The sequence below is a fragment of the Bidens hawaiensis genome, unplaced genomic scaffold (genome assembly GCF_021521415.1).
Source record: "Bidens hawaiensis isolate Kalapana, Puna unplaced genomic scaffold, B.hawaiensis_p1.1 tig00015937_1, whole genome shotgun sequence".
Lineage (NCBI taxonomy): Eukaryota > Viridiplantae > Streptophyta > Magnoliopsida > Asterales > Asteraceae > Bidens > Bidens hawaiensis.
In genome coordinates, this window is record NW_027492436.1 from 163,953 (window position 1) to 191,940 (window position 27,988).

At 39.2% G+C, this 27,988-nt stretch overlaps 2 protein-coding genes across 2 annotated transcripts in view; both read right to left on the bottom strand.

Annotated features, from left to right (window-relative positions):
• Positions 1 to 822: 822 nt before the first annotated feature.
• Positions 823 to 27,988, bottom strand: part of LOC143550201 (protein DETOXIFICATION 12-like) — a 33,365-nt gene continuing 6,199 nt past the window's right edge. Inside the window, exons 4-6 of the mRNA XM_077040896.1 lie at positions 1,443 to 1,681; positions 1,154 to 1,359; positions 823 to 981 (exon numbers count right to left, since the gene is read on the bottom strand). Of these exons, the coding sequence (XP_076897011.1) occupies positions 925 to 981; positions 1,154 to 1,359; positions 1,443 to 1,681 (502 nt within the window). The 3' untranslated portion in view covers positions 823 to 924. The remainder of the gene's footprint in view (positions 982 to 1,153; positions 1,360 to 1,442; positions 1,682 to 27,988) is intronic.
• On the bottom strand, positions 2,218 to 4,204 carry LOC143550202 (protein DETOXIFICATION 14-like). Its single transcript, XM_077040897.1, has 3 exons — positions 3,722 to 4,204; positions 2,539 to 3,083; positions 2,218 to 2,465 (listed from the first exon to the last, which is right to left on the bottom strand). Exons 1-3 carry the CDS (start codon positions 3,884 to 3,886, stop codon positions 2,360 to 2,362), a joined length of 816 nt encoding a protein of 271 aa, XP_076897012.1. The 5' UTR covers positions 3,887 to 4,204; the 3' UTR covers positions 2,218 to 2,359.

The window sequence follows — 27,988 nt, forward strand, 5'->3', positions numbered from 1 at the left end:
GGAACCTTGCTTTTATAATGGTAAGAGTATGGTTCATTCAAATAGGATAAAAATGCATATGATGGTTAAAATGGTCAAACAAGCTTTCGATAATTGACAATAATAGTCCATAAAGTTCGTTTTAAGTTATTTTTCATCATAAAGAGGTGTTTTAACGTACCGAAATGATGTTTTCTTGACCCGACATTTGTGAAACATAAACGGACATAAAATCCAACATTTTATTAATAAAGACAAATCCGAAAGATCAAAACGGGTCGAATTTTTGATACAAATACAAATGCAAGTTAAACCGAAAAATGACAAATGTTACAGATGTTTTCACCTTAAGAATTGCCTAAACTTGTTGGAAGGTCGTCTTCGACTTATATGACTAGTGGATCGATAAAGGTGGATTCGGTTCGGGTTATAATTTTGCTATAGTTGTTCAAGGAACAAACCATTCTTTATGTTGTTCGCCCACCCATAATGCTCACTTCTAAAGCTGTTTGAAGGTCCACCGGGGGGTTATTTTGAAGCAGTATGCTTAGTAGCAACTAGCAAGTGCTGTTTTCTACTCGGATTTATTTCACTTATAATCTTTAATTGTAGTTCTTATTTTTATTTGGTGGTTTATTTCGTTCTTCACTAACGGTTTTAGCATTAAAAGTGCGTGTTACAGACATTTAATGTTGTACGCTACTAATTTTTATGAGTTGGATTCTACTGTGCATGATTTAAAAATCTATTACTTACGTAGTTAGCCTCGATTTTCTCTTATTTAACTCACTTACCTCTCTTTGAGATACGTCAAGGGGGGTGGGGTTTGCTTTCCAGCATTCGTTCTATTAGAAAGTACAGGTTTAACTAATAAGTAATAATATCATTTCATCCGAAAACACACTAGTGAAAAAAATTCCCAGTTTTAAGTCAACTCAAACTAATCTATATATCTCCTGTTGAACATTCTCCCTCTAATAGCCTCTCCCTCGCCTTCAATGCCTGTATCCATTAACCATAACTACCAGTTAGTTTAGCATATATACATGTGTGACCAACTGAATGTTAAATACACTTTTTAAACCTTAAAACTCTATCCTTAAATCATAATAATTTGTTATTCATAAATATAGAAAAAAAGGAAATGAATGCCGATGAAGATAACACATTTTACCTGTTTCTCATAACTCGTACAAATTGTTACAACCGAAAGTAGAATAACTTGAATAAACGCGCCAACTAATATTCCAATCCACAAGCCCTCTCCCCTGAGTGAGGTGCGGAATCCTAATAATGCAGCAACCGGGATTCCAACAAGATAAAAGGCAGCAAGATTTGCGTACGCCCCTAAATGTTGCCACCCCACACCCCTTGAAACACCTATTTCATCAATAATTAAATAACCTTTCATACACATGTATGTCTAGTTATAAACCACAAAAAATGAATGGAAGTAATATTACCTGAAAGGATTCCCTGTATACTATCAATTATAAGGTTTAAACACAAAAAAGGGGCAATTTTTGTGACATAATCAACAACTTCCTTATCACTTGTGAAAATGTATCCAAAAACACGCCTACTACCAAAAACAGTTGTGCTAACTATAGTTGTCTCGACAATCGTTAGTATCATAATGGCTTTGACAGCCACACGGGCCCCTTTTGGATTCCCGGCTCCTAGTTCATTCGAGACTCTAGTGCTGCACAAGAAATGCAGCCGCAACAAAAAAAATATCAACATATTAGTGTTATACATGCAATTGCGGAGATACGAAAGGAATATGGTGTAAACGAACTAAGCTACTCATGACTTGAGATCTATTTGCTCGAATGTAGCCAAGGTTAATCAAGCTCGAGCCTAGCTCGTGAGTCACTAGAGTCTGTTATTTATATTATTTTTTTATTTGAAATATATTTATAGAAATTTATAAAATAATATATATTATCCTATATACATATTATAATTAAATTATATAAAAACTAATTTAGAATGTATGTAAATTAAATAATAAATAGGCCGAGCTCAAGCTTGAAAAATTGCTCACGAATCGAGCTCGAGCTTTATAAATAAAGCTCAAAACGAGATGAGTTCGAACTCTCCTAAGTTAATTGAGCCAAACTCGATTCTAGTCGAGCTCGGACTTGGCTTGGCTCACTTACTCCCGTAAGATACCCCCATTATAAAGATAATTATAAACGAACCTAACACCAGCAGAAAATCCATAAGGTATGGCATAGAGTGTAGAAGTTGTGTTAAGACTGTTCAAGAAATAAATAAATAAATAAATAATCATTATTTTTTGCTGTTTCAAATCATGAATTCAACCTATGACAAACAAAATAGTCATTTGTTATGTTTCATGAGACAAATGTGGTTTTCATAGATAGATACCATACCATATAGCAAGAACCGACATTTCAAGCTCGGGATGTGGTAGAAGCCCAGACAACAATATCAGAAGCTCGTAAGACCACCATTCAAGGCTGCAAATATTACAAACAGAAAAGCGATCCACTTAACCGAATAACTTTCAATATAATAATAGACAAGATTTACCAAATCATGACAGCTGACGGGATAGCAAAGCGGAAAAACTCTTTCATCCCATTAAACACTTCAAGTGAGATTGGAGAATGCGTTCTTTCACACGAAGGCGAGTATCTCATGTAAAATAAGAGGAAAACAACGTTTGACCACATGGCAGCCCCCATCGACACTGCAGCCCCAATATTCCCCAATGCGGTTTTATACACAAGTGCCCAACAAAGAGGAATGTGTAGGCACAAAGCAACTGTTGAGCTGGCAAGCATGGGTAATAACATGCTTTGCATTTGGAAATATCTGATAAGTGGTTGAAGAACAGCATAAGCTAAAAGTGAAGGAATGAGCCAGGTGACGAATTTTCCGGCTTCATTTGAAATTGAAGCATTTTGACCGAAAAGAATGAGTATTGATCCAGTGTATCTCCATAAGATTGAGAGGGGAATGCAAACGATTAAAAGTGAGAAAATAGCAGTGTAAATTTGACTTCCAAATTTTTTGTATTGTTGAGCTCCATAAGCTTGTCCACATAGAGTTTCTAAAGCACTAGACATTCCCAACTGTTATATTTAAAAAAAAAAAAATAAAAAGGAAGAACAAGAAAAGAATCATATTAAGTCAATTTAAAGTGAATCATGGTTGTTAATCTTCCAATTTGATGTTGACTTATTATTATGTTGATGAGCTTTAATTAGGAGTGTTCAACGAATACTTGAATTAGTCGAATCATTTAAAGTTTGAAAATTTGAAGCCGGATTCGAATTCAATTCAATTATTTGAAGCTAGATTCGAAATATGATTACTGAACTCAAATCAAATTTCGAGTTTTTCAAATCCAATTCGAACAGTACTGAATAGTGAACACCATAGTTGACAAATTACTCTTGAAATCAAATAACAAACCATAGTAACATACTAAATTAACAATAAATCAAATAAAGAAACTTAAACCTGAGTACTAGATTAGGGGTTTTGATAAAAAATGTGGAAAGAAGGATAACTGTAAGAAAGATTATGTCAACATTTTTAATCAAGTTTCTCAAACCACTTTAAATGTGAATACTCTTATCAATTCTAACTTGATTAGTTCATGTGTTAATTACTTTCACACTTTTAATCAAGTATGCCATAAGTCCAAAACTTTGCAAGTAATCAGTTATATAATTATATATAAAGTTATAGAGCTTAGAGAATAGACAATGAGGCTGAAGCCGGTGACGCCAGAAAGAGAGATAGCAATGGAGGTGCTAGAGAGAGCGAGTTCGCCAAGATGACCAACCATCATGACCGAGGTAACTTGCAACAAGTATTGTGATAATGTCACTGCGACCATAGGTCCTGCTATAACTCCTAGTTTCTTCATCTCTTCCAGTAACACGCGCCATGTTAATCTCTGGTCGCTTTGTTTCAGAAGCAATCCTTCTTCAATTGAGTCTCTTAACTGTTGAGAGACGGACACAGAGGATGTTTAATTGAATGAAATGGAAGTAGAGTGTTGGTACTATGGCCTTTTATTTATAGCATTCATGTTTCACAAATATGTTTGTTCACATTTCACAATTAATGTGTAATATACGAAAAAAAAATTTTAAATAGGAAAAATTTTAAGTGTGAAATGATTTCTAGGAGAGAGAAAAGTTGTTGATGATAATTAGGAGATCCGTTATTTGAAACGGCGGATGTCAAGCAATATGTAGACCCTGTCAAATTTTGTCTGCTGAGTTGGACGATTACCAGGGGTTCTCACATCTGACAGGGTCTACAAATTGACATCCGCCATTTCAAATGTCCAATTTGTTTTCCATAATTAGCTGCTACAAAACTTAGTAGTGGTCAATATTCAGTGCCTTTGTTACAGAGTTTCATGCGGGTATGCTTGGGGTCGAATACTTTGATGATGAGAATGAAACAGGTGAGCCAATATGAAGGAGATGAGGGCAATATGGTAATTGGAACTTTTTTCTTTTCCTTTCTCTCCTATTCTGTCCGATTTGGAAAGAAATCAAATACCTTCATTTTCTTTCCTATTTCTTTTCCTTTCTATTCATTTCCATCATTTAAAAATACTCCTGAACAATATCTTTATCTTGATTCCTCCAACTTTTCTTTCCTTTCTCTTCAAAAGTCCACTCAGGAACACAGTGTAAACCCTCACCAGAGATCTCCTCAGCAAAAAAAAAAAAAAAAATCCGAAAGATTTATGCATCACCGTTTTTGATACGATCTACGGAACAATTTCAAAAGGTTGGTGACTGTTTGTATGCATTCTTTTTAATTTCTTTCTTCCCATACATTGAAACCAAAGATTAATGTCTAATAGATTTATGAAAATAATAATTTACAACATCACTTTGGATTCCTATTTATTAATTTAATTTATATGTTATATGTACATCTCAGACTCCATTCGATTCAATATACTTAGGCATATGCTTAATAATCATTTTGCTATTTTTGAGAATCTTAACATTTTTAGTTCTGAGAAGCTTATACACAATTAAGTTGTCACTCTTAGAGCATTCACAACCCATTCCATATAATTTTTCTTATAATTTAGCTTAAAAACACCATTCCATAAATTTATGTATCATTTTTCAAAATTCTTCCACATTCTATTCCTTATTCATCTCCATAGATTAATTGTTTATTATTTTTTTCTCTTTTGTTTTGTTATATAGTAAATGGTGATTGAGAGATAGATGATATATTATATGGTATGGATCAAAAGTGAGTCCCTATATTTAGGTTTTTACTTTAGTTGTCATATAACTCATCCATATAATAGGGAATGGATTGGAGAGGTGATTTTGATGGTTTTCTTAAAATTTACCCTAAATTATATGGGTTTGACAACTTTAAAGAATGGGTTGAGAATGCTCTTATATGATCTTTAAATATCAATATAATCAAGAATTGTATATTAATTTACATGAACAAATAACTTAAGTTTGTTTTTAGCTCATGTTGTTTTAACGATTTTAAGATTTCAATTTTATCTATTATTATCAATTGAAGATGCTTTATTTTTAAACTATTCATATTAATCGGTATGTCTTTACCATCTGATTATGTATATTATTTCATAATGTTCATTTTTGCATTGATAACACATTTTTTTATCAATTTTTGTTTCAGGTTTTGACCCATTTAAGACATTCGTGTTGTATTGGAACCGCTAGAAAATCAACAAAACAACGGACGAGTGAAAATGCATATGCACATGATAGAAAATCCATTTAATGTAATTTTCTTTTGTTTGAAAAGATACATGTGTAAACATATGTATCTTCAGCTTTTGTAATGTGGATTTGAATTAAGATTTGAGCAAACGAATAATTCTTACATACATGAAGAAACACCGGTCGAACCCCGACAGATTACGAGTAACCTGAGGGTTAGATAGACGTTTCCCACGAGGGGTTAATTCCGGCAAGATGGTTCTTCCGATAACCTGCAAAACAGACACCGTGAGCTCGTCACTAAGAAAGGGGGGGGGGGGGGGGGTTCCTCCTTGTGACCACCCTCCGGCGTGAGAATCAGTCTATATTACTCTTTGAATATAAAAGTATATTATTAATACTAGAGCAGTTATCAGGTAAATGATACAAGATATTAGATGATGAAATGATATTACCATTTGATGTCTTTTATAGCCGAAGGTGGGTTTCCAAGGAGGTTTAGCCGGCCTACTACTCTGCCAACTGTGGCCTACGCACGTGCTCTGCTGGTAATTGGTGGATAGGCAGCGGCTGACAGTGACCAGGCGTGCTGTTCACTTTTCCTTTTCCACCAACTACAGGCTAGGCACGTGGTATGGCAGGAGTTGGTGAGCAGGCGGCGGCTATTGGTCACAGTGCTGTGGCGTGTTGTCTGCCATGCTGCTGTCAGTGAGCTGTCGTATCGTTGGTCAGATCTTTTGTCCATACCTCGTCAGGTATCACACAAAAGATCCTCCATTATTATACGGACTGGCTCACTTAGGCGGGAGTTTTCCCCCTCCCGCCTTTATGCGGGAATGTTCCCGGCTTTGCTCATTCCTTCTTCAGGTGACTACTGAATTATTATTGAGTTTGAGCCTTATGCGTGTAGCCATGCTGCGCGGGTGGCCAGTCCCTAATGGCGGGTATCCGCACCTGCGGGAACAGGCGGATACTTGGAAACCATAGGGAGGCATTTCCTGCGGGACCAGCTTGCGTACCGCATGTGAGGTCGTCACAACTCTGAGCGTGGTGGGTCCTGCGGGTTTGGTAGGTCGCGGCGCAGACGTCCCTATGGTGAAGTCTGCGGGTTCAACTGCGCAGACGTCCGTTTAAGGAGTCTTGCGTGTTCAACTGCGCAGACGTCTCCTTTTAAGGAAGTCTTGCGGGTCCTAACCACCTCTGCTGGGACCTACCTCTTCAAGTCCCCCCAGTCCAATGTTCTGCTCATGAATGTTTAATAAAGTGAGGTGAACTTTTGGACTTAAGCAAGGGGTTTTTGAAAAGGGTTTAGTTTTATGGGTTTTCCGCGGGAAGTCTTACCCACGGGTTTCCCAATGTCACGCAGAATTTCCCAATGTTCTGCTTGATCTCTGGGATGATGCGGATAGGTCTGTAACCTCCCCGCAAGTCAGGAGCGTTTAGAACATTTTGTGTAGATTCTCCATGAGGTCTTGGTGGTTTTGAACATAGTGATCAATCATGTTATAACCACCAATTCCATCCTGAAGTTTCAAACAATCTAGTTCTTGACGTTCCCGTTATGCGGGGATGTTAATCCCGTTTCTGCAAGCATGGCCCAGAAGATCCTTCTTGGTTTCAATTCCCATGGAGTGCTCGGTATGCGAAGGGTTTTGCCTTGACGCTGTACCCGCACTTCGTCTTATTAGTTACTTTACTCCCAAGGTATCCCTGGCGTTAAATCCCTGCAGGGCTAGGTGCGTGAAGGGTTTTGCCTTAACACTGTACCCGCACCTGACTTATGGTTGCCGAGGTGTTCCTGGCGTTTAATCCCCTGCGGGCGCTAGGTATGTGAAGGGTTTTGCCTTAACACTGTACCCGCGCCCGACTTACAATTGGGTGCCGAGGTATGACCCTTTACGGGTAGTTAGGTATGTGGAGGGTTTTGCCTTAACACTGTACCTGTGCCCGTTTTGTAGTTGGGTGGAATGCCAAGATTTTCTCGGCTTCACTTCCCTGTGGGTGTTAGGTGTGTGAAGGGTTTTGCCTTAACACTGTACCCGCACCCGGCTTTATAGTCGGGTTTTTTCCGGTTTCCGTTCCCTACGGGTGCTAGGTATGTGAAGGGTTTTGCCTTAACACTGTACCCGCACCCGGCTTCATAATTGGGTTTTTCCGGTTTCCGTTCCCTGCGGGTGCTAGGTATGTGAAGGGTTTTGCCTCAACACTGTACCCGCACCCGCTTCATAATTGGGTTTTTCCGGTTTCCGTTCCCTGCGGGTGCTAGGTATGTGAAGGGTTTTGCCTTTACACTGTACCCGCACCCGGCTTCATAATTGGGTTTTTCCGGTTTCCGTTCCCTGCGGGTGCTAGGTATGTGAAGGGTTTTGCCTTAACACTGTACCCGCACCCGGCTTACGATCAACTGGATAGCCAGGGTAAGGGGTTTTTCCCGCTTACTTTTCGAATCTTTGGGATTTGCGCATGCATATTTAAATTTATTCTAGCGCTTTTCCTCATATTCTTAATAGGTTAACCGTTCATCGCGTGGTTGTCAATAGATCTAGGTACCTTTCATGATTTATGCGGTTAAAACCTGCATTTTCATTCAGTAGGGTGACCGACATAACTATGACTGACCTGCGTGAAGGTTTTCTATTCTTTGGGTTAATGCGGGTTTTGCCGCTTTCCCCATGCAACGACTTTTGCACTTATGTACGCGGTGAAGACCGACATATCCGTGTGAACAGTTTATATATGAATGCAAAACCATTAACGTCGATGTTTTAAAGAGAATCATTTCCATTAAAAGCGGCTCTTGGCCGGTACAAACTTGGAATTGATCTACATGTAACATTTGCGTAATTGAGCTCCGTTCCATGTTCGTGGGACGGGAGTGCCATCGAGCCTTTCAAGCCGGTATGCGCCCTTTCCCAGAACTTCTTTGATAATGTACGACCCTTCCCAGACTGGTGCCAGTTTTCCTGGGCGTTCTTGGTTTGAAGCCTCGTTGTTACGCAATATGTAGTCTCCTACATTGAAGTTGCATAGCTTCACCCGCGTGTTGTAGTACTTTTGCATTTGTCGTTTGTAGTTCTCTTCACGCGCTGCAGCTAAGTTTCTGCGCTCCTCGGTCAGCATAAGGTCTAACCGTCTCTCCGCGTCGTTGTCCTCTGGTTTCATCATGACCCTTGGTGAAGGTAGACCAATTTCGACCGGGACCATGGCTTCGGTGCCATAAGTGAGGCTGAACGGTGTTTCTCCTGTACTTGTCTTTTTCATTGTTCTATGAGCCCACAGTACATGTGGAACTTCGTCCACCCAGCCAGATCTGTGTTCCAGCAACCTTCTCTTTATGCCATCAACGATGCTCCTATTTGCTCTTTCCACCTCACCATTACCCTGCGGGTGTGCCACTGAGGTAAAGGTATGGGTGATTTGAAGTTCTTTAAGCCACCGTTGTAGGTTCTTGTCAGCAAAGTTGGTGCCGTTATCGCTCACCAAGTTTTGTGGAAGCCCGAAACGACAGATGATAAACTCCCAAATAAATTTTTTGATATGTTTCGTCGTCGTTTGGGCTAAGGGTTTTGCCTCTATCCACTTGGTGAAGTAATCGATGGCCACCACTAGGAATTGAACGTTTCCTGCTGCTGTAGGGAATGGGCCTGTCACATCGATGGCCCACTTCTGAAATGGCCATGAAGAGGTGACTGGAACAAGATCATTCTTCGGGCGATGCGTGTTAGGTGCGTAGAGCTGACAAGATCTGCACCTTCTGATGTATGCCAGCGCATCCGTATGCATCCCCGGCCAAAAGTATCCCGCGTTGTTCAGTTTGGCTACAACTGCGCGTGGACCTGCATGTATCCCGCAGATGCCTTCGTGTACCTCCCTTAGGAGGTAGTTAGCATCTTGGTCGACAACGCATCTTAGGAGGGGGCCGAGAAAGTTACGTCTGTAAAGTATGTCTTCGATTAGTTGATAATTCAGTGCTTTACAGCGTAGTTTTCTCGCCTGTGCTTTTGACTCTGGCAGTATACCCGCCGCAAGGTAATTTATTATTGGTGTCATCCATGTTTCTGTGCCGGTTTGGATGACACATACCTCTTTGTGCGGGACTGATGGTGCGCCCAGGAGTTCGATGCGGATATCTTTTCCCAGATGGGTGAAAGCCAGTGACGCGAGCTTACTTAACGCGTCCGCAGACTTGTTTTCGCTACGCTTGACGTGTATGACTTTACAACTGTTAAAATCGCGCATGAGGGTTTTTGCTTGAGCGAGGTACAGGGCCATTGTGTCGTTCACTGCCGTGTACGTCCCGTTAATTTGATTGGCGACTAGCATGGAATCTACATGGGCTTCCAAGTTTTTCACTCCCATCTTACGCGCAATCCTTAACCCGGCCAAAAATGCTTCATATTCAGCTTCGTTATTCGTGCTTGGGAAGTCTAGCCGAATAGCATAAGTGTACTCTTGGCCTGTTGAGTTGGTCAGCTTTAACCCTGCGCCTGAGCCCTCGCTGCTGGACGCTCCATCAGTGTAAAGTCGCCAGACCTCGTCGATGTCTTGTGCTGGAGAGGGCTGAGCCTCGTCCTGGCACTCCTTCTCTTGCGATGCGGGGACCTCGGCAATAAAGTCTGCCAAGACCTGGCCTTTTATGGCTGGTCGTGGCTTGTATTTTATTGCATATTCCCCCAATTCTATTGCCCACTTGGCTAGGCGTCCTGATAGTTCGGGTTTGCCCAAAACGTTTGCAAGTTTATAGTTGGTGAGAATAGTAATTGGGTGACCTTGGAAATATCGTCTTAGCCTGCGTGAAGCCTGCACCAGCGCTAAGACTAATTTCTCCAGGGTAGAATACCGAGTTTCAGCATCCGTTAGGAGGTGGCTAACATAGTAGATTGGCATCTGGATGCCTTTTCGCTCGACTAACAGGACGGCCCCGGTCGCTCTGTCTGTTGCGGAGAGGTATAGGATTAACTCCTCTCCCGCTTCCGGTGCTGTGAGCGTTGGAAGTTCGATCAAGCGTGACCGAATTTCCTGAAAAGCTGCTTCCGCTTCTGGTGTCCAGCGGAAGTGCGTTTTCTTTAAACAGTTTCTCAGGGTCGACACGAACGGGAACGCTCTTTCCGCATGATTTGCCAAGAAGCGGTTAAGCGCAACTAGGCGTCCGTTCAGTGTCTGAGCTTGCTTGATGGTAGTAGGTGATTCCATTTTGACAATGGCCTCGACCTTTTCAGGGTTCGCTCTGAAGCCATCTTTTGTAACGATGACTCCTAAGAACTTCCATTCTTCCATCCCGAAAGAACATTTGCTCGGGTTAAGCTTCATGTTTATCCTCCTAAGAGTGTTGAATGTTTCCTCGATGTCTTTCAACATCGCTTCCGGGTCAAGACTTTTGATGACCAGATCATCCATGTATACTTCCAGGTTCCTTCCGATTTGGGCGTGAAACTCTTTGTCCATTAGGCGTTGATATGTGGACCTGGCATTCTTAAGTTTCGAATGGCATCATTTGATAACAGAATGTGCCATCGGGCGTCCGAAATGCGGTCTTATCTTGATCGTCAACGGCCATGTGGATTTGATGGTATCCTTTATACGCATCAAGGAAGCATTTAAGGCGAAACGGTGCTAACGAATCTACCTTGAGATCAATTTCGGGTAACGGGTAACAATCTTTGGGCATGCTTTATTCAGATCTTTGAAATCTATACACATGCGCCATTGTTTGTTAGCCTTCGGTACCATAACGGGATTTGCAACCCAAGTTTGATATCTGCTAACGCGTACGATGCCTGCGTCAAGGAGTTCCTTGACTTGGGTTCTACACGCGTTAGCTTGCTTTGCCCCCATTACTCTACGCTTTTGTATGACCGGCGTAAAAGCCGGGTCACATTTGAGCTTATGCTCCGCTTTATCTCGAGGTACACCAGTCATATCTGCTGGTTTCCATGCGAAGATATCAGCGTTCTTCTGTAGTAAGCGCTTGAGTAAGGTGCGTGCGGGGTCAGTGATTGTTGGGCCAATGGTGACCGCCTGATCGGGGTATTTGCCATTGAAAGCCCATTCTTCCGGTTCGGTGAATGTGCGTTTGGCCATTTTTGGTTTGGGGTTGGAGGAAACAGATGCGATACATACCTGGGGAACGCCGGTGATCATTGCTACACCTGCCGCTGTTGGCCATCCCATCATGCCATGGACCGAAGATACAACAGCATTGAACCTTGCCATCCCATCTCTTCCGAAGAGGGTGTCATATGTGTGATGTGGCTTTCTCAGGACAACGAAATCCACATCTTCTGTGCGTGAGCGGTTCCCATCCGTAAGAGTGACGGGGAAAGATAAGATACCCAGGGGGGTGTTCGTGCTGCCATCGAATCCTTCCATCGAGGCATAGACCGTTTCTAACCGCCCCTTGTCTTCCTCATCTAGCTTGTCAAAGAACTGTCTGTACATAACCGTTGATGAAGCGCCGTTGTCAACGAGAGTGCGGGAAGTGATGTAATGCCCCAGCTGGGTTTTGATGATGATAGGGCCCTCTTTGCTGGGTCCTCCTGGCACTCGTGGGAAACGCACCTCGGCATCTTTCCATGCACACGGTTCTGGCGCTCGTCTCTTCCTACCCATGATGTTACCCTGGACCATGTGGATACTGATGTCAACTGGCTTTCGCCCGTTGTTTCTGTATCGGTTGTCATTCTTCCCTCCGTTCTTGATTGATGCCACCAGGTGTCGGAGTCTACCATCCTTGACAAATGTTTCGATAACATCTTTCAAGGAGGAACACGTTTCAGTATTGTGGCCTTTTATGCCGTGGAAGTCACAATACTTGTTTTGATCTGCATCCGGATGTTGTCGGATCTTCGGAGCTCTTGGCCATGGGAGCTTCTCCGTGGTGAATACCTCCGTGACACTTTTAGTGAGCGGCGTCCACCTGGGGTGCTGATCCAACAGCTGTGTATTACCTCTTTCGCCTGCGAAGGAGCGAGAGCTAGATGAGGTGTCAAAGTTTACCCTTGACTGCCACATGTGTAGCTTCCTCCTTTTGTTCCGCTGGGCGGTTTGGACATTCTCTCTAGTTCTTTGCGTATAGAAGTCTGTAGTCTTGGGCAGATCTCTACCCAGTTGCTTCTCTGTTTCGGCAAAGCGCTTGGCTGCCGTCATGATGGCATCCCATGTGGATGGCATGCCATCTTTACCCGTCAACGTGCGGATAAGCTCTGGGTACTCCGCGCCTTGAATGAAAGCTGCGCGAACAAGGTCTTCGCTTATAACACCCAAACTCAGCTTCTTTGAGTTAAAGCGAGTAATAAAATTTAGCAAAGGCTCGTTTTTATCTCTAACGCAGTTGAGTATTGTCCATTGTTCTTCAGTATATTTCCTCTGTTGACTGAAGTGTTGGCTGAACTTGTGTTGAAAGTCCGCCCAATCAAAGATGTGGTGGACCGGTAGACGGTCAAACCACGCTCTTGCTGCTCCAACCAGTGTCATCTGGAACATGTAACACCACGTGGGCTCCGTCCAGTTACTGACGGTTGCCCCCGCTATGAATCTGTTCAGATGATCATCCGGGTCGGATATGCCGTCGTAGGTGCCAATGTTGGGCATCTGTTTAGCGCCTTTTGGGGCGATTGCTTCCGCAATGTCCCTTGCGAACTTGGAAGTTCCTGCATTTGCAACCGTAGGTCTAAAGGTTTTGGAAAAGTCACGAGACTTTGCCTCCGCGTTCCTTTGTTCGAAAGGCTCTCCGAAATTTCTTGTTTGGAAGTCTGTTCCCTTACGCTTCCCTTTCACCCTAAGGCGAGGGTTTGCGTCGGAATCAGATTCCTCCCAATCTTCATCCGAGGATTCGCATTCACTGCTCATGTTGAGCTGGTGTGTGCCTCCGAATTCGTAAGCCTGTTGGACGGAACGCAGGCGTTCGTCCAGCTCGGCTTGGAACTTTTTCTGACGTGCCTCCGCCCACGCCTTAACTTCATCAAGAGTTTGGTAGGGGAGCCTCGTTCGTTGTTTCTCTATCTGGGTATCAGTGAATCCCAGTGAACGATTATTTACTCCACTTGTCCCGGCTTGGGTAGCTGGGGTAGTGTTCGTAAAGTTTGTGTACTCGGTATCTCCCCCAGTAGCTGGGGTTGTGATAACCGGAGTCTCTTGGTTACTCGGTTTTGGGACCGGAGTATCCTTAACCATCTTTCCAGAAGTTTTGAAAAAACTGGAGAAAAATAAAGTTCTAGCTTTATGCATGGATGGCGCCAATGAAGAAACACCGGTCGAACCCCGACAGATTACGAGTAACCTGAGGGTTAGATAGACGTTTCCCACGAGGGGTTAATTCCGGCAAGATGGTTCTTCCGATAACCTGCAAAACAGACACCGTGAGCTCGTCACTAAGAAAGGGGGGGGGGGGTTCCTCCTTGTGACCACCCTCCGGCGTGAGAATCAGTCTATATTACTCTTTGAATATAAAAGTATATTATTAATACTAGAGCAGTTATCAGGTAAATGATACAAGATATTAGATGATGAAATGATATTACCATTTGATGTCTTTTATAGCCGAAGGTGGGTTTCCAAGGAGGTTTAGCCGGCCTACTACTCTGCCAACTGTGGCCTACGCACGTGCTCTGCTGGTAATTGGTGGATAGGCAGCGGCTGACAGTGACCAGGCGTGCTGTTCACTTTTCCTTTTCCACCAACTACAGGCTAGGCACGTGGTATGGCAGGAGTTGGTGAGCAGGCGGCGGCTATTGGTCACAGTGCTGTGGCGTGTTGTCTGCCATGCTGCTGTCAGTGAGCTGTCGTATCGTTGGTCAGATCTTTTGTCCATACCTCGTCAGGTATCACACAAAAGATCCTCCATTATTATATGGACTGGCTCACTTAGGCGGGAGTTTTCCCCCTCCCGCCTTTATGCGGGAATGTTCCCGGCTTTGCTCATTCCTTCTTCAGGTGACTACTGAATTATTATTGAGTTTGAGCCTTATGCGTGTAGCCATGCTGCGCGGGTGGCCAGTCCCTAATGGCGGGTATCCGCACCTGCGGGAACAGGCGGATACTTGGAAACCATAGGGAGGCATTTCCTGCGGGACCAGCTTGCGTACCGCATGTGAGGTCGTCACAACTCTGAGCGTGGTGGGTCCTGCGGGTTTGGTAGGTCGCGGCGCAGACGTCCCTATGGTGAAGTCTGCGGGTTCAACTGCGCAGACGTCCGTTTAAGGAGTCTTGCGTGTTCAACTGCGCAGACGTCTCCTTTTAAGGAAGTCTTGCGGGTCCTAACCACCTCTGCTGGGACCTACCTCTTCAATACATTATATATAATTATATATATTAATTGAGATTGTCGGTGCTACTCACAAACATGTACTGTTCTACTGCTACCATAATTTAAGCGTGACTTACAAGTGATTAAAGCCTCTTGAATTTGCCAGCTGCTTATGCACGTGTCTTCCTAAGGTTATGACATTACTTTCATTACAAATGGTTTTGATATTCTTTTCACTTTTTCAAACCTCACAGCATCTTTTTATCACTCCTCTTTTTCTCATGAATTCTTTATCTTCATGCGTTCTCTTTGACTCGATGACGGTGAGAAACAAACTGGGTTTTGCTCTGTCGTTGTGGGTGGCTCGGACAAGGCAACAACGGAATTACATTCTGCGGCACCTTCTTTTCTTTGTTTCTCGCTTTAGACCTGTTTGTATTATGACTCAATTTCAAGTTTAGGTTTATTTTTCAGGTTTTCATACAATAGTAATAGAGACGAAAGAGAGAAAGAAAAGTATTTATATGAGCCTTATATGCATCAAAAGAAAGAAGCAAGGTTTGAAAAACATCATTTTGTTTACACATTAAATTGTTTTGAGTTTTCGTTTGATTATGTTTTTGTTAATTTAGGTGAACGCAACAACTGAAAAAAGAGAATCAGTGACAATCAGAGTAGAGTTATGGAGGTTACCGAAAAATAAATATAAAACACAATTAACAAGTATTAGATAATATACAAAAAAAAAAAAAAAGGATGTTACATAATTTTGTTTGGTAGAATATCAATCATGATAAAAGCATATTTTATGAAAGTAATTTGAAAACAAAGGAAAAATATGTGTAAAGATATATGGGGAAAAAATGTGACATAAGTTAATTGGTGTGTAACATGAAACTTCCAAGCTTTCAATAGGTTGATTTTACAAAAGCAAATTAGGTTTATTACAAATAGACTTACTTAAATGTAGGTTATAAATATATTAGCGTAGTTAATTAGGTTACCAAGTGTTACAAAAGTAATTCACGTAAAAGTAAATGACTTACGTAAAATGGAACGATGTACTAAGACGATTGTGGTGTTGTATGGACTTGACGATTAGTGGTGGCAGACTTTAGTTCGTTTAGGAAATTGATTTGGGTTGTGGTGAGAAGAGCGTCGTCGGCTACGAAAAAAACTTTACGTATGCGTCAATAAAATATGCTCTCCCCACAACGCGCAACGGAATTGCCAATTTCATGCCCCCGCCGCGGAGAGCGGGTAAACAAACTAGTATTTTCTTAATATACACATGTGTAAACTTAATAAACCTTTATTTACCTATACTAATAAAAGATTGTAATTCTGGACAAATGACATTCTGAGGTTAATTTTTACAATCGAATTTCCCTCAAAATCATTTCTCTTCTATTGATGGAAAAGAAAAAAATTGGTTCTGAATATAGAATTGATTATAAATTTAACATAACGTATTAATTGGTTAATCTCCATTGATTGAATTATTAATGCCATAAATTATATTCTAAACATACTTAATATAAAAAAATATTAATATAATAATTACGTGTTATAAATATATTTTCTTTAAAATTAAAATGTATATATAAAAAAGTTTATGTTTAAAGAGTACATTACAGTCAAGTTTGAGGCATCTTCATATTGAAGAAAACTATAATAATTTTTTAATAATTTTTTTACAAATATTCAAGTCTAAAAAATTATAGACAAATTTTCCATTTTTTATATTTATTATAAGACTATTGTGATAGTTGAACAACAATATGTTTATAAGGACAATATGAAAGCTATTCAAAAAGGAAAATATGGTGTGTGTTTTTTTGTCTATGGTCGGGTATGGAATGTAAAACATTTTTATGAAAGATTTTAGCTACATCTTTCACATGTATGCAAAACAAGGAACACAAATCGAATAACCATCTAAGATGATAATGTTAACTTAAATTAGAATTAGGTAAATACAATCGTACAATAAGTGAAAATAGAGGTGATGGTACAATGGCTAAAGAAATAGGTAAGAAGAAGAATGGGAGCATGTGTAATTTGTAAGGCCCGATTTTGCTTATTAAGTCTTTCGTATTTGTAATTAGTTTATGCACGTTTCTAGTTTGTTACGATTATATGCATTGGGCCTGAGGCCTTATGTAATTGAAGCCCATTGGGCCATATCAATGAAAAGGTGTATGACAATACACACACTATTTAATGTGTGTTATGACATACACCAATGTAACCTTTGCAAAACAATATTATCCATACTCTACAAACTCTCTTTCTTTCCTCCCACCCTCAAACTTTCGGCCTTCACCATACACACCACAAGATCCGAGATCTCGGTCCTTGCTAGTTGTTTCCGCCAACTAGTAGAGAGGTTGATCCAAGACAACTAGTTCTTAGTTTTGTGTTGTTCGATCCGGTCACGGGACCTACAATTGGTATCAGAGCTTTCGGGCTCTATTAGTTGTAGATCTTGGGTTACAACCTTGGATTTTGGTATTGTGTGTGTAAAAAGACGGAATTTCAAGAAAATAAGTGGGTTTCGGGTTCATGTGTTCTTCAAAATTTCAAGAAAATTAGGTTGTTCATGTTCAAGAAGATGTTAAAGTTTGTGTAAAAGTTGATGTTTTTGGTGTTTGAATTCTCAATATTGGTGTTTGTGTTGATGCATGTGATGGTTTGCTTTAAAAGTTGTGATATACTTGCATATGGGTATGTTTGAGAAAGGTGACAGGAAAGTTGTTTGGTGACATTCCACTTTTGGATCTCAGATTTCGAATACAAGTAGTTGAATCGCATACAATTAATTTATTCTATTACATTTGAGCCACTCGATTACATTTGGCTGACTCGAATACGATCCTTGAACTCGAATTTAATCCTTATATTCGATTACATCTATTCATTCGAATACAATGTGTTATTCATATGCAATATGTTAATTCGACTTCATTCCCTCATTCGATTACTCTTCAACATTCGAATGCAACTGCCTGGTTCGATTACACTCTCAAACTCGAATGCAACCTTGTATTCGATTACATTGTCTCAACTCGCATACATTGTCAGTCGATTACATTTTCCCACTCGCATACAAAGCTCTCATTCGAATAAAATCAACCACATTTAATTGCTTTCACCTTGTTCGCATACAATCCATCCATTCGATCACAATACCCATTCGATTACAAGCCATTGTATCGCATACATCTGCTTTCTCGATTACAATTCTGGTTCTCATACATCTGATTCAATTGAATACAATCATTGTATTCGATTATAACCCCATTCGAATACAATATTGTATTCTAATTGAAACCTTGTATTGTCCAATTTAGTCTAAGTAAATTGTATTTTTTTTAAACTTTGTTGCATTTGAATACATTTTTCATTAGAATACATTACACTTAGTTTTTAGCAGATTTTGAGAAATGGAAAATCCTATTCCTGTTGTTGCTAGTGCTGAAGCCGTACAATGTGTGATGTTTGAGAACATGGCTGGTACAACATCTAAGCCTCCAAAGTTGATGAAATGGGACTGTGACTTTGACGAGTTCAAATGGAGATTTAAGAATTATTTTAGGATCATTGATCATAATCTTCTTAGACCTTTAAAGCAAGGTCCACATCGTCATGTGACCACTAATGCTGATGGCGAAGTTCCTAAAGCGGTAGCAGATTATGAGGATGTTGATAAAAGATTGCTTGCTGAAGATCAAAAGGCTTTTGGCGTCCTAACTGTATGTGTCTCTCACATGAAATAGCACTAAATTTAAGAGACTACACTACTGCCAAAACACTTTGGGATGCATTGGTTGCTAAGTTTGAGGGAAATTTGGAAATGAGAAATAGCCGAAAAGGGATGCTGAAAGGTGAGTTTAACATGTTTAACTACATTCAAGGAGAAACCATTGCTAGCCTTATCTCAAGATTTGAAACATTGATCACTAAAATCAACAGTGTTGGCATTGATTATGACCAAATTGAGATCAATGACAAGTTACACAACTCACTTCCCTATTCATGGAGCAGTAGTGTCATCACAATTAAGAGAACCACAAACCTTAACCTTTAGATTACCAGTCTTAGTGACTTGACCTCAATCATCAATTCATTTGAAATGAATGACAAGCTGAGAATGGCTAGTCATGTTAGTTCTCTTTCGAAGGCTGGTATGACAACATGAATAGGTGTGAGCTCAGCATTTTTAAGCCATTCCACTACCACTGCTCAGAACCCAAGCTCAACCTTCAAGACTGCTGGTTCATCCCATGCTTCATCAAGTTCAGGCTCAATTTCCTTTCATTCTGCTGTTGATCAATCCATAGCTCAAGCACTTAAAGCTCATGGAATCAAGCCTACTCCAAGCACTCCAGCTTACACTGCTTCAAAGCCCATCTCTGCTGACGACTCCATTGTGGCCTTGATTCATGCTTTTTTGGCAAATCACGAGGAGTTGTTACAAGGAAAGCTGCTTCCTCCGTCATTTGAACAAGGAGATCTTCCCGAGATCAACAAGTATGATCTCAAGAAAATGGATATCAAATATCAAATGGCCATGGCTGTTCATCGTGCCACAAACTTTATGAAGAAGTACGGGAAGAATAGTTTCAAAGATGGGAAAAATATAGGTTTTGAGAAAGATAAGCTTCGTTGCTACAACTGTGGGGAGCTAAGTCACTTTGCACGTGAATGCACCAATCCTCCAATGGCTGTGGGAGACATCAAGATCACTGAGATGTCTGACAATGAAAATGGTAAGAGGCCTGAGAAGAGAATCATCCCAAAATACTCCTCGAAGTAAAGGGTCCCAACAATCAATCAAGAAAGTTCATCAAATGGGAACTTCGAGTCGAGCTCTAAGGCGATGATTGCAAGGAATGCCAATTCAACTGTACATGATTGGGAAGGGGATCAATTTGAAGAATTAAAGAATCCTATGAACTTTGTTGGGATGGCATTCACCGATCAGGATAGCACATCTTCAAGCACCTCCGATGGGATTCCTACACCTTCCTCGCTCATTCCCGAGGTACACCAACTTTGCACTCAAGACTGTATTGATAAAGTTATTCATTATAGAAACCACAATGCTAAAATTCTTGAACAAATACGTAGCATTAAAGTTCAGAATGATGATCTTAAGAAAGCTGCAAATATTTATACCACTAGGATTAACACTCATGGTAATGATATGGCAAAACTTAGAGAAAAGGTCACTATTGCTACAAATTTAGCTCAACATCATGAAAATCATGTAGTTGAACTAAACGCTAAAATTTCCAAGTTAGAAATTGAATTAACCCAAAAGAAAATTGCCATAGAAAACTTTGAGTTAGCTACCGAAAAGCTGAACAAATTAATTGGGTCACAAATGGAGTTAAGAATAAAAACTGGATTAGGCTATGATAGTTTTGCTGTACCATCGCCTTTTAACAATAACTATACTAGCCTTTCTCACTCTGATTTTAACTCTCCTCCTGAGGAAGAAATGGTCTATGGTATTGGTCATGTGCCCATATCAAAGACATTTGTTCCTGCTGCTCCCAAGACTGTTATTTCAGCCAATTATTCAGTTAATCCTAATAGTGTTCATCTTCTGTAGCAGGTTGTGTAGAAGAAAATGGGTGTATGGAAACAAACATGGGTTATGGAGAAAAAAAATTGTTTTTTGTTTCATCTATTAAAGACTCTATCTGTAATAATATTGTTTCCAAAAACATTTCGAACAATGATGTATTCGATGAGAGTGTTCATGTTGGCACTTCTCCTGAAAATGAAAATGACGTTTCTATTTCCGATAATGATTGTGAAACTATTTTTGATGAAACAATTGTTGATAGAACTATGCATGAAACCGTATATGTGAATACTAACCTACCTAGTTGCTCATCAAAAGATTGTAGAGTTGAGGAAACTAAAATTAATGAAAATTGTTTTGAAAAGTAAAAGGCAAGTACATCAGGTAAATATGTGCCACCTCATAGAAACAATTTTTATCAATACACAAATCAACATTATCAACCTCCACTGTACAATCAATTTGATAATACTACTATGGTTACGATCCACAAGATTATGATAATTCTTTCTATACAAATGTTTTTGATGATCGGGGCTGACAGCTTGTTTGTTCCCGTACAACCATCTCCTTATTCATCAACACCTATATATTATAATTCTGACGGTTTCTATAAGGAAGATAAAAGAAAACTTTGTTTTGTGTGTGGTAACCTGTCTCACCTTGCAAGACATTGAAAGAGCTGGAATAAGATGAAAAGAGAAACGAACAGTAGGTTTAATCAATTCCGTTCAAAAGCTAAACCAAGCTCTAAAACAAGAAATGACCAGCCTGACAATTCTGCCAGCGAAATGGATGTGAGATCCAAAAATAAAAAGAATGACAAACCTCCTTTTTGGATAACCAAGATGGAGAGAGCAAAAAGGAATTCGAAGACTGAAAAGTCTAAGAATTCATAAAAAGAAAGCAGAAAAGAAATCCAAAGATTGAAAAATCTGAGGATGTTGTTTTAAAACCAAGAAGGAGACAGTCACGAAAAACTTTTAAAAACAGGAAACCTGCTCATGCATGGAATCCTAGAGACTGTTCTTCTAATTCGGACACGTCCCATAACTTCATAAATAATAATGAGAAAAGGACATTGACCCTCCAGAGACAACTAAGTCTCGGGAACCCCTATCTAATTAAACTTTTAATGTGTGTAGGGTCAGTCAAGGCATTCTGTAAATAGTATATGGTATTTGGATAGTGGTTGTACCCGACATATGACAGGAGACGAATCCTTGCTATTTGACATTAAACCGTTCAATGGCGGATACGTTTCTTTTGTTGGCGATATGGGTGGGAATATTTCTAAACAAGGTAAAGTGTCAAATGGAGTCCTGACGTTTGAAGATGTCAACTTGATGGAACAACTAAACCACAACTTGCTCAGTGTCTCTCAAATCTGTGACAAACAGTACTCCACACTATTCACCGAGAATGAATGCTTGATTCTCAAACCAGGTTTTAAGGTTCCGGAAGAATGGATTATGATGCATACTCCGAGGCACAATGACTCTTATGTAATAGATATGAATAGTTCTTACTCACGTAAGACCGCCTCCTGTTTATTATCTAAGGCCTCGGAGAACGACTCATCTCTATGGCATCGACGTCTAGGTCATGTTAATTTTAAAAATCTAAAAAATTGGTTAAAGGGGAACATGTGAGGGGATTGCCTGTTAAATCTTTTTCTTGCATTGAAAAATGTCTTTCATGCTCTAAATGCAAGCAACACAAGCTCCCTCACAAACCTAAGACGATAAATTCCATAGATTCCATTCTTCAGCTGTTACACATGAATTTGTTTGGTCCTATTACTCCTATGGCAATCAGCCGAAAAGCCCATTGCCTTGTGATTACTGATGACTTTTCCCGTTTCAGCTGGACTTTCCTTTTAGGGCATAAGGATGAATCCGCACAGTTTTTGATCAAGTTCATCACTCTGGTGGAGAGACAGACAGACAAGAAGGTGAAGTGTATCAGAAGCGACAACGGAACTGAGTTCTGCAACCGATATGTGGATGACTTCTGCAGCTCAAATGGAATAGAACGCCATTTCAGTGCACCATATACTCCTCAACTAAATGGAGTTGCTGAAAGACGAAACCGAACATTGATTGAAGCTGCACGAACCATGCTGTCTGATTCCAAACTACCTCTGTTCTTTTAGGGAGAGGCCATCAACGCGGCCTGCTTCATTCAAAATTGTTTGATTATCAACAAGCGTCTGAAGAAGACTCCATATGAAGTCTATTACAAAACGAAGCCTCTAGTCATCTATTTCAAAACCTTTGGATTTCCTTGCACTTTACTCCATACTGGTGCACAGCATGATCCTAAATTTGTTGAAAAGGCTGATGAGTGTTATTTTGTTGGGTATGCATCCAATAAAACCGCTTATCGAGTCTACAACAAGAAAACCAAACTGATTTTGGAATCCTACAACGTTGACTGGCAAGAGCTAAATCCTACTGATGCTCGCACGGGACCAGATTGGTTGTTTGACTATGATAGGTTGTTCAATCAGCTTCGAAGCATGTCTATTCCAAATCCTGCTAGTACTCAAGTTCCATCTTCATCACAAGACCCTTTGTTGATGCAAACACTGATCAACAGTTTGTCTGAAGTGGATATGTATGTTATGCCTGCAATGCCTGAACCACTTGTTATGCAACCCCCTCCTCAAGTTAATAATCAAGTTGTAATCAATCCTGCTCCTCAAGTCGCTCCTCTAGCCGCTCCACAAGATGCTGTTTCAACTGATATGGTGGAAGTTGAAGATGGATCTGATTCTGATTGTGATGATTCCTTCTGGTCTTCCGATAATGTAGAACAGTATCAGACTTAACAAGTTACTGATCTTCAAGTAGCTCCAAGTGTGGTGGAATCTGTTGCCACACCTCCCTCTCCCAATGAAACCGTTCAAATAGCTACTCATGTTGAAGAACCTGCTACTGTTGATTCTGACAATACTTCTTCGAATCCAATCGACACTATTGTTGTACCTTATGGTGAGAATCTTTGGGAAGAACCGATCAATCAGGAGAATATAGTTGATCAACCCGACTCTGTTCTGTCAACTGCTGATGTTCTTAAAGATGCCCCTCGTATCTTCCATCCCATTGATAGTCTCACCGTAAATCTTCAGGTCGAACCGGTGACCATTGTCGAAGATATACCTCAGTTGCCTATTCATCGTCGTCATTCAACATAAAACCTCATTGGTTCTCCATCTAGGCATCCAAAACAAGAAGTAAATCAGGTTCAATTAACATATGTTTGTTTGCTTGTTTTATTTCACAGGTTGAACCAAAGGACTACAAGATGGCCCTAAGGGAAAACTCGTGGGTTGAAGCGATGCAGGAAGAACTGTTACAATTTAAGAAACTTCAACTTTGGAGATTGGTTAAGATGTCGCCGAACAAGAAACCGATTGGAACTAAGTGGGTGTTCAGAAACAAGAAGGATGATAAAGGGGTAACTACAAGAAATAAGGCGAGATTGGTGGTTCAAGGTTTCTCTCAGCGTGAAGGCCTTGATTATGATGAAACTTATTCACCGGTGGCTAGGTTGGAGGCAATTTGTATGTTTCTAGCCGATGCCTCGTACATGAATTTCAAGGTCTATCAAATGGACGTGAAGACTGCCTTCTTGTATGGGAAAGTCAAAGAGGAGATATATGTGAAGCAACCACCAGGTTTTGTGGATCCCGATCATCCAAACCATGTTTACCGTCTTGATAAAGCTCTGTATGGCCTGCACCAAGCACCTCGTGCATGGTACGCAACACTAGCAATCACTTGCTTAAGAATGGCTACATAAGAGGTGTTATCAATCAAACAATCTTCATCAAGAAGGTAAAGGATGATCAGATCCTTGTCCAGGTCTATGTTGACGATATTATCTTTGGATCTACTTCCAATAAACTGTGTAGAGAGTTCGCCGAGGTCATGCAGAATCGGTTTGAGATGAGTTCGTTGGGAGAAATGAGTTTCTTTTTGGGTCTTCAAGTTGAACAAAAGGACGATGGGATACTGATTCATCAAGAAAAATATGTTCGCGACATCGTTCAGAAATTCGGGTTCAAAGACTCATCTCCCTTTCTCACTCCGATCGCTACCCGACCTGTGCTTGCTCCAGATCCATCAGGAACTCCTGTCGATCAACATCTTTACATATCTATGATCGGCGTATCTCACTGCCAGCAGACCGGAAATCATGTTCTCTGTCAGTCAGTGTGCCAGATATCAGAGTAATCCGAAAGAATTAATCCCACTTAATTGTTGTTAAGAAAATCTGTTGGTACCTTAAGGGAAAGCCTTGCTTGGGTCTTTGGTATCCCAAAGACTCCCCTATGGTACTACATGCTTATACCAATAGCGATTATGGAGGATGTAATCTGGATCGAAAGTCAACATCGGGTGGATGTCAGTTCCTGGGTGACAGATTAATCTCCTGGCAATGCAAGAAACAAGTCACCGTGTCCACCTCCACTGCTGAAGCGGAATACATTGTTGCCTCCGCTTGTTGTTCTCAAGTCATTTAGATCCAACATTAGCTGTTGGATTATGGTTTGAATTTCTTTAACACCCAGATGAAGTGTGACAATGAGGCAACTGTGTGTATTGTGAAAAACCCGGTCTAGCACTCTAAGGCAAAGCACATTGACATCCGAATGTACTTTATTCGTGATTGTTATGACCGAAAGCTTGTCAAAATAGAGCAGGTCAAAACTGATTACAACTTTAAATACCTATTTACCAAAGATTTTGATCGTGCCCGATTTTGTTTCTCGTTGAGTCACTTGGCATGATCTCTTTTGTACAAAATTAAGTTTTATTTTTATTTTATTTTTACTTTATTTTTATTTTAAATTATTTTAATTTTATTTTAGTTCATTTTATTTTGTTTTTACTTTACTTAAATCTTTCTTTTATCTTAGTTTTTTTAGCTTAAATCTTTCTTTTATTTTTAAAACTTTAAACTTTTGTTTTTAAATTTATTTTTATATTTTTTTTATTTTTTTAATTTAAAATTTTAAACTTTAGTTTTATTTTCATCTTGTTTTTAAAGTTTGCCTTGAATTTCATTTTGTTTTATTTCTAAATTAGGTTTTTCCTTTAGTTTATCTTAATTTCTTTTATCTTTTTGTATATAAAATTATAAATATTTTTCAAATATGTCACAATTTTAGAGGGAGAAACTGAGTTAACTTTAACTTACCAAAAAGATTTTACCTTTGTCAAGAAAAAAAAAATTAAATCACTTGACTTTCTAAAAATATTTTATAGTATTATTTTACTTAAGAAAATATGAAAAAGACTTTAAAGTATAATCTCTTGTTTAGAGGATCTCCTGCTTAGAGGGAGTTGGATAATATTAAAATATCATAAAATTTTGAGAAATCGATCCGACCTTTGGAATATGATAAGAAATTGTTTTAGATGATCCTAACACATGAAAAAAGTAGATCAAAAGCCAACAAGATCATTGCTTGGTGTATAGATAGGCTTAACAAATGAGTAAGTATCATAGTGATATAAACTTAAATATTTGCCAATGCTAGTGGTTACACTCTTATGAAGCGGTTGCCGACTCCAAATAAGTCATATTATTGAAGGCAGAAATACTAATAGTCAGTCATACACGAGCCCGTTAGTGATTGGTCACAATGAAAAATTATTTCTTGTTTTAGCTTCAAATATTGAAAAATATCAAAAATTATTGAAAAAACAGAAAAACTGCAAAATACTCAAAAAGTATTCAGAATAAACAACAAAAATGTTGATAAATTTATCAAACAAAAAGGGGTATATTAGAACCACGTAACGTGGGACAAAAAAGTAAGACCTAAACACTTTATATGAAGGCCTGTAAGTCCGGATGGTATGTAAGTCCATGGTTCAACCTTTATATTGTTGAAAGAAATATTTTGCAAACAGTCTTTATAAGCTCAAAACTGTTTTGATCAATCACTAGGGGGTCGGAGTCAATTCGGAGTGATACTGATGAACGCAAACTATGCCCGAGGTATGATGGAGTATGTAACATGTTGGATTAACAGGGGACCACACAAGTATTGTGCCTAACTATACCTTAACGTATAACGGTGAAATCAAAATACTTGTTAAGTTTAAAGTGGACCAACATACATATCTACAATCGACTTTGGGTTTTTGGCATAATAATATCCAAATAGAAGTGTGATATAGGACGCTATAGACAATATGATACCATGTCGTGAACTTTCTCACCAAAAACAAGTATCCATGTCGTTAACTTTATCTAAATTTTAAATTTTACTTCATTCCTAAGTTTTATTTTTATTTTAATTTACATGTTAAAACCTATTTAACTTGTATTTCTTCTAATTTTATTTTATCTTATTTTATTTTAATTCATTCAAAATTTTATTTTTCATTTTACTTTTAAATTATCTTTAAATATTTGATTTTATTTTATTTTACTTTAATTTAAACTTTATTTTAAATTTTATCTTTTGTTAATCTTATTTTCAAACTGTTTTAATTTTATTTTCATTTTAAAATTTTCATTGAGTTTAGTTTAAAATATTGTTTTACTTTTATTTTCAATCTTTTATTTTAAACTTATTTTAAAGGTTTGTATAAATCTTGTGTCTGTATAAAAGTTTCATTTTCTATTTTATTTTTCTTTAAACTTATTTTAAAATCTTAATGTTTATTTTAATTTTAACTTTGTTTTAAAACTTTATTTTTAAATTTTAAAAGTTTTGTGAAAATGGGTTAACACTTACAACGGGGTCATTCATGCAAAGTTTGTTAAGTTTGACCCGACAAAAATATATCTTGTATATATTTGATGTGCTTGGATTCGGCGGGTAAATATTTTGCGGGTTTTAAAATGAAAATATTTTCGGAGTTCGAGGGCCGGGAGTGAAAATTTGTTTAAAACTCGGGGTATTTTGACCCTATATATAGATTTTCAAAAATTATTTTCATTTTGCCAAAAACCTTCTCTCTTTCTCTTACTTTACTCTCCTCTTCTGCTCTCTAATACCACCACCGCTGGCCCTCTCTTAAAAACCCTTAATCATCCTATCACAGTGGAAAACTTCCCCGTGGTAGGATTTTATCGTATTTTCTTGTTTTCTGTGGGTTTCGATTGATGTTCTGATTATTGTTCTTTGATACTATTGTTGATGGATTTTGATTTTCGATGTCATAAGGGTCCTATGTGTCAATTTAATTGAGTTTTTGAAGTTGTTTGTATAGATTTTAGATTTTTTAGGGTTCCGGGTTAGTAAGGGTTCTTATAGGAACAGTTGGATTTCAATTGATGTTCTTATAGTTTTTATTTGCTTTAATTGATGAAGGATATTGATTTTCGATGATCTCTAGAGCACCCATGTTAATTTCATTGAGTTATTGAGTTTTTGTTTATAACTTCTAGGGTGTCGGTTTAAATTTGGGTTCTTAAAAC

Coding starts and splice junctions, on each gene's coding strand:
- LOC143550202 (XM_077040897.1), bottom strand. CDS start 3,886: ATGAAGAAACTAGGAGTTATAGCAGGACCTATGGTCGCAGTGACATTA. Junction 3,084..3,721: donor TCACCGGCTTCAGCCTCATT/GTCTATTCTCTA, acceptor TAAATATAACAG/TTGGGAATGTCTAGTGCTTT. Junction 2,466..2,538: donor CCGTCAGCTGTCATGATTTG/GTAAATCTTGTC, acceptor TAATATTTGCAG/CCTTGAATGGTGGTCTTACG.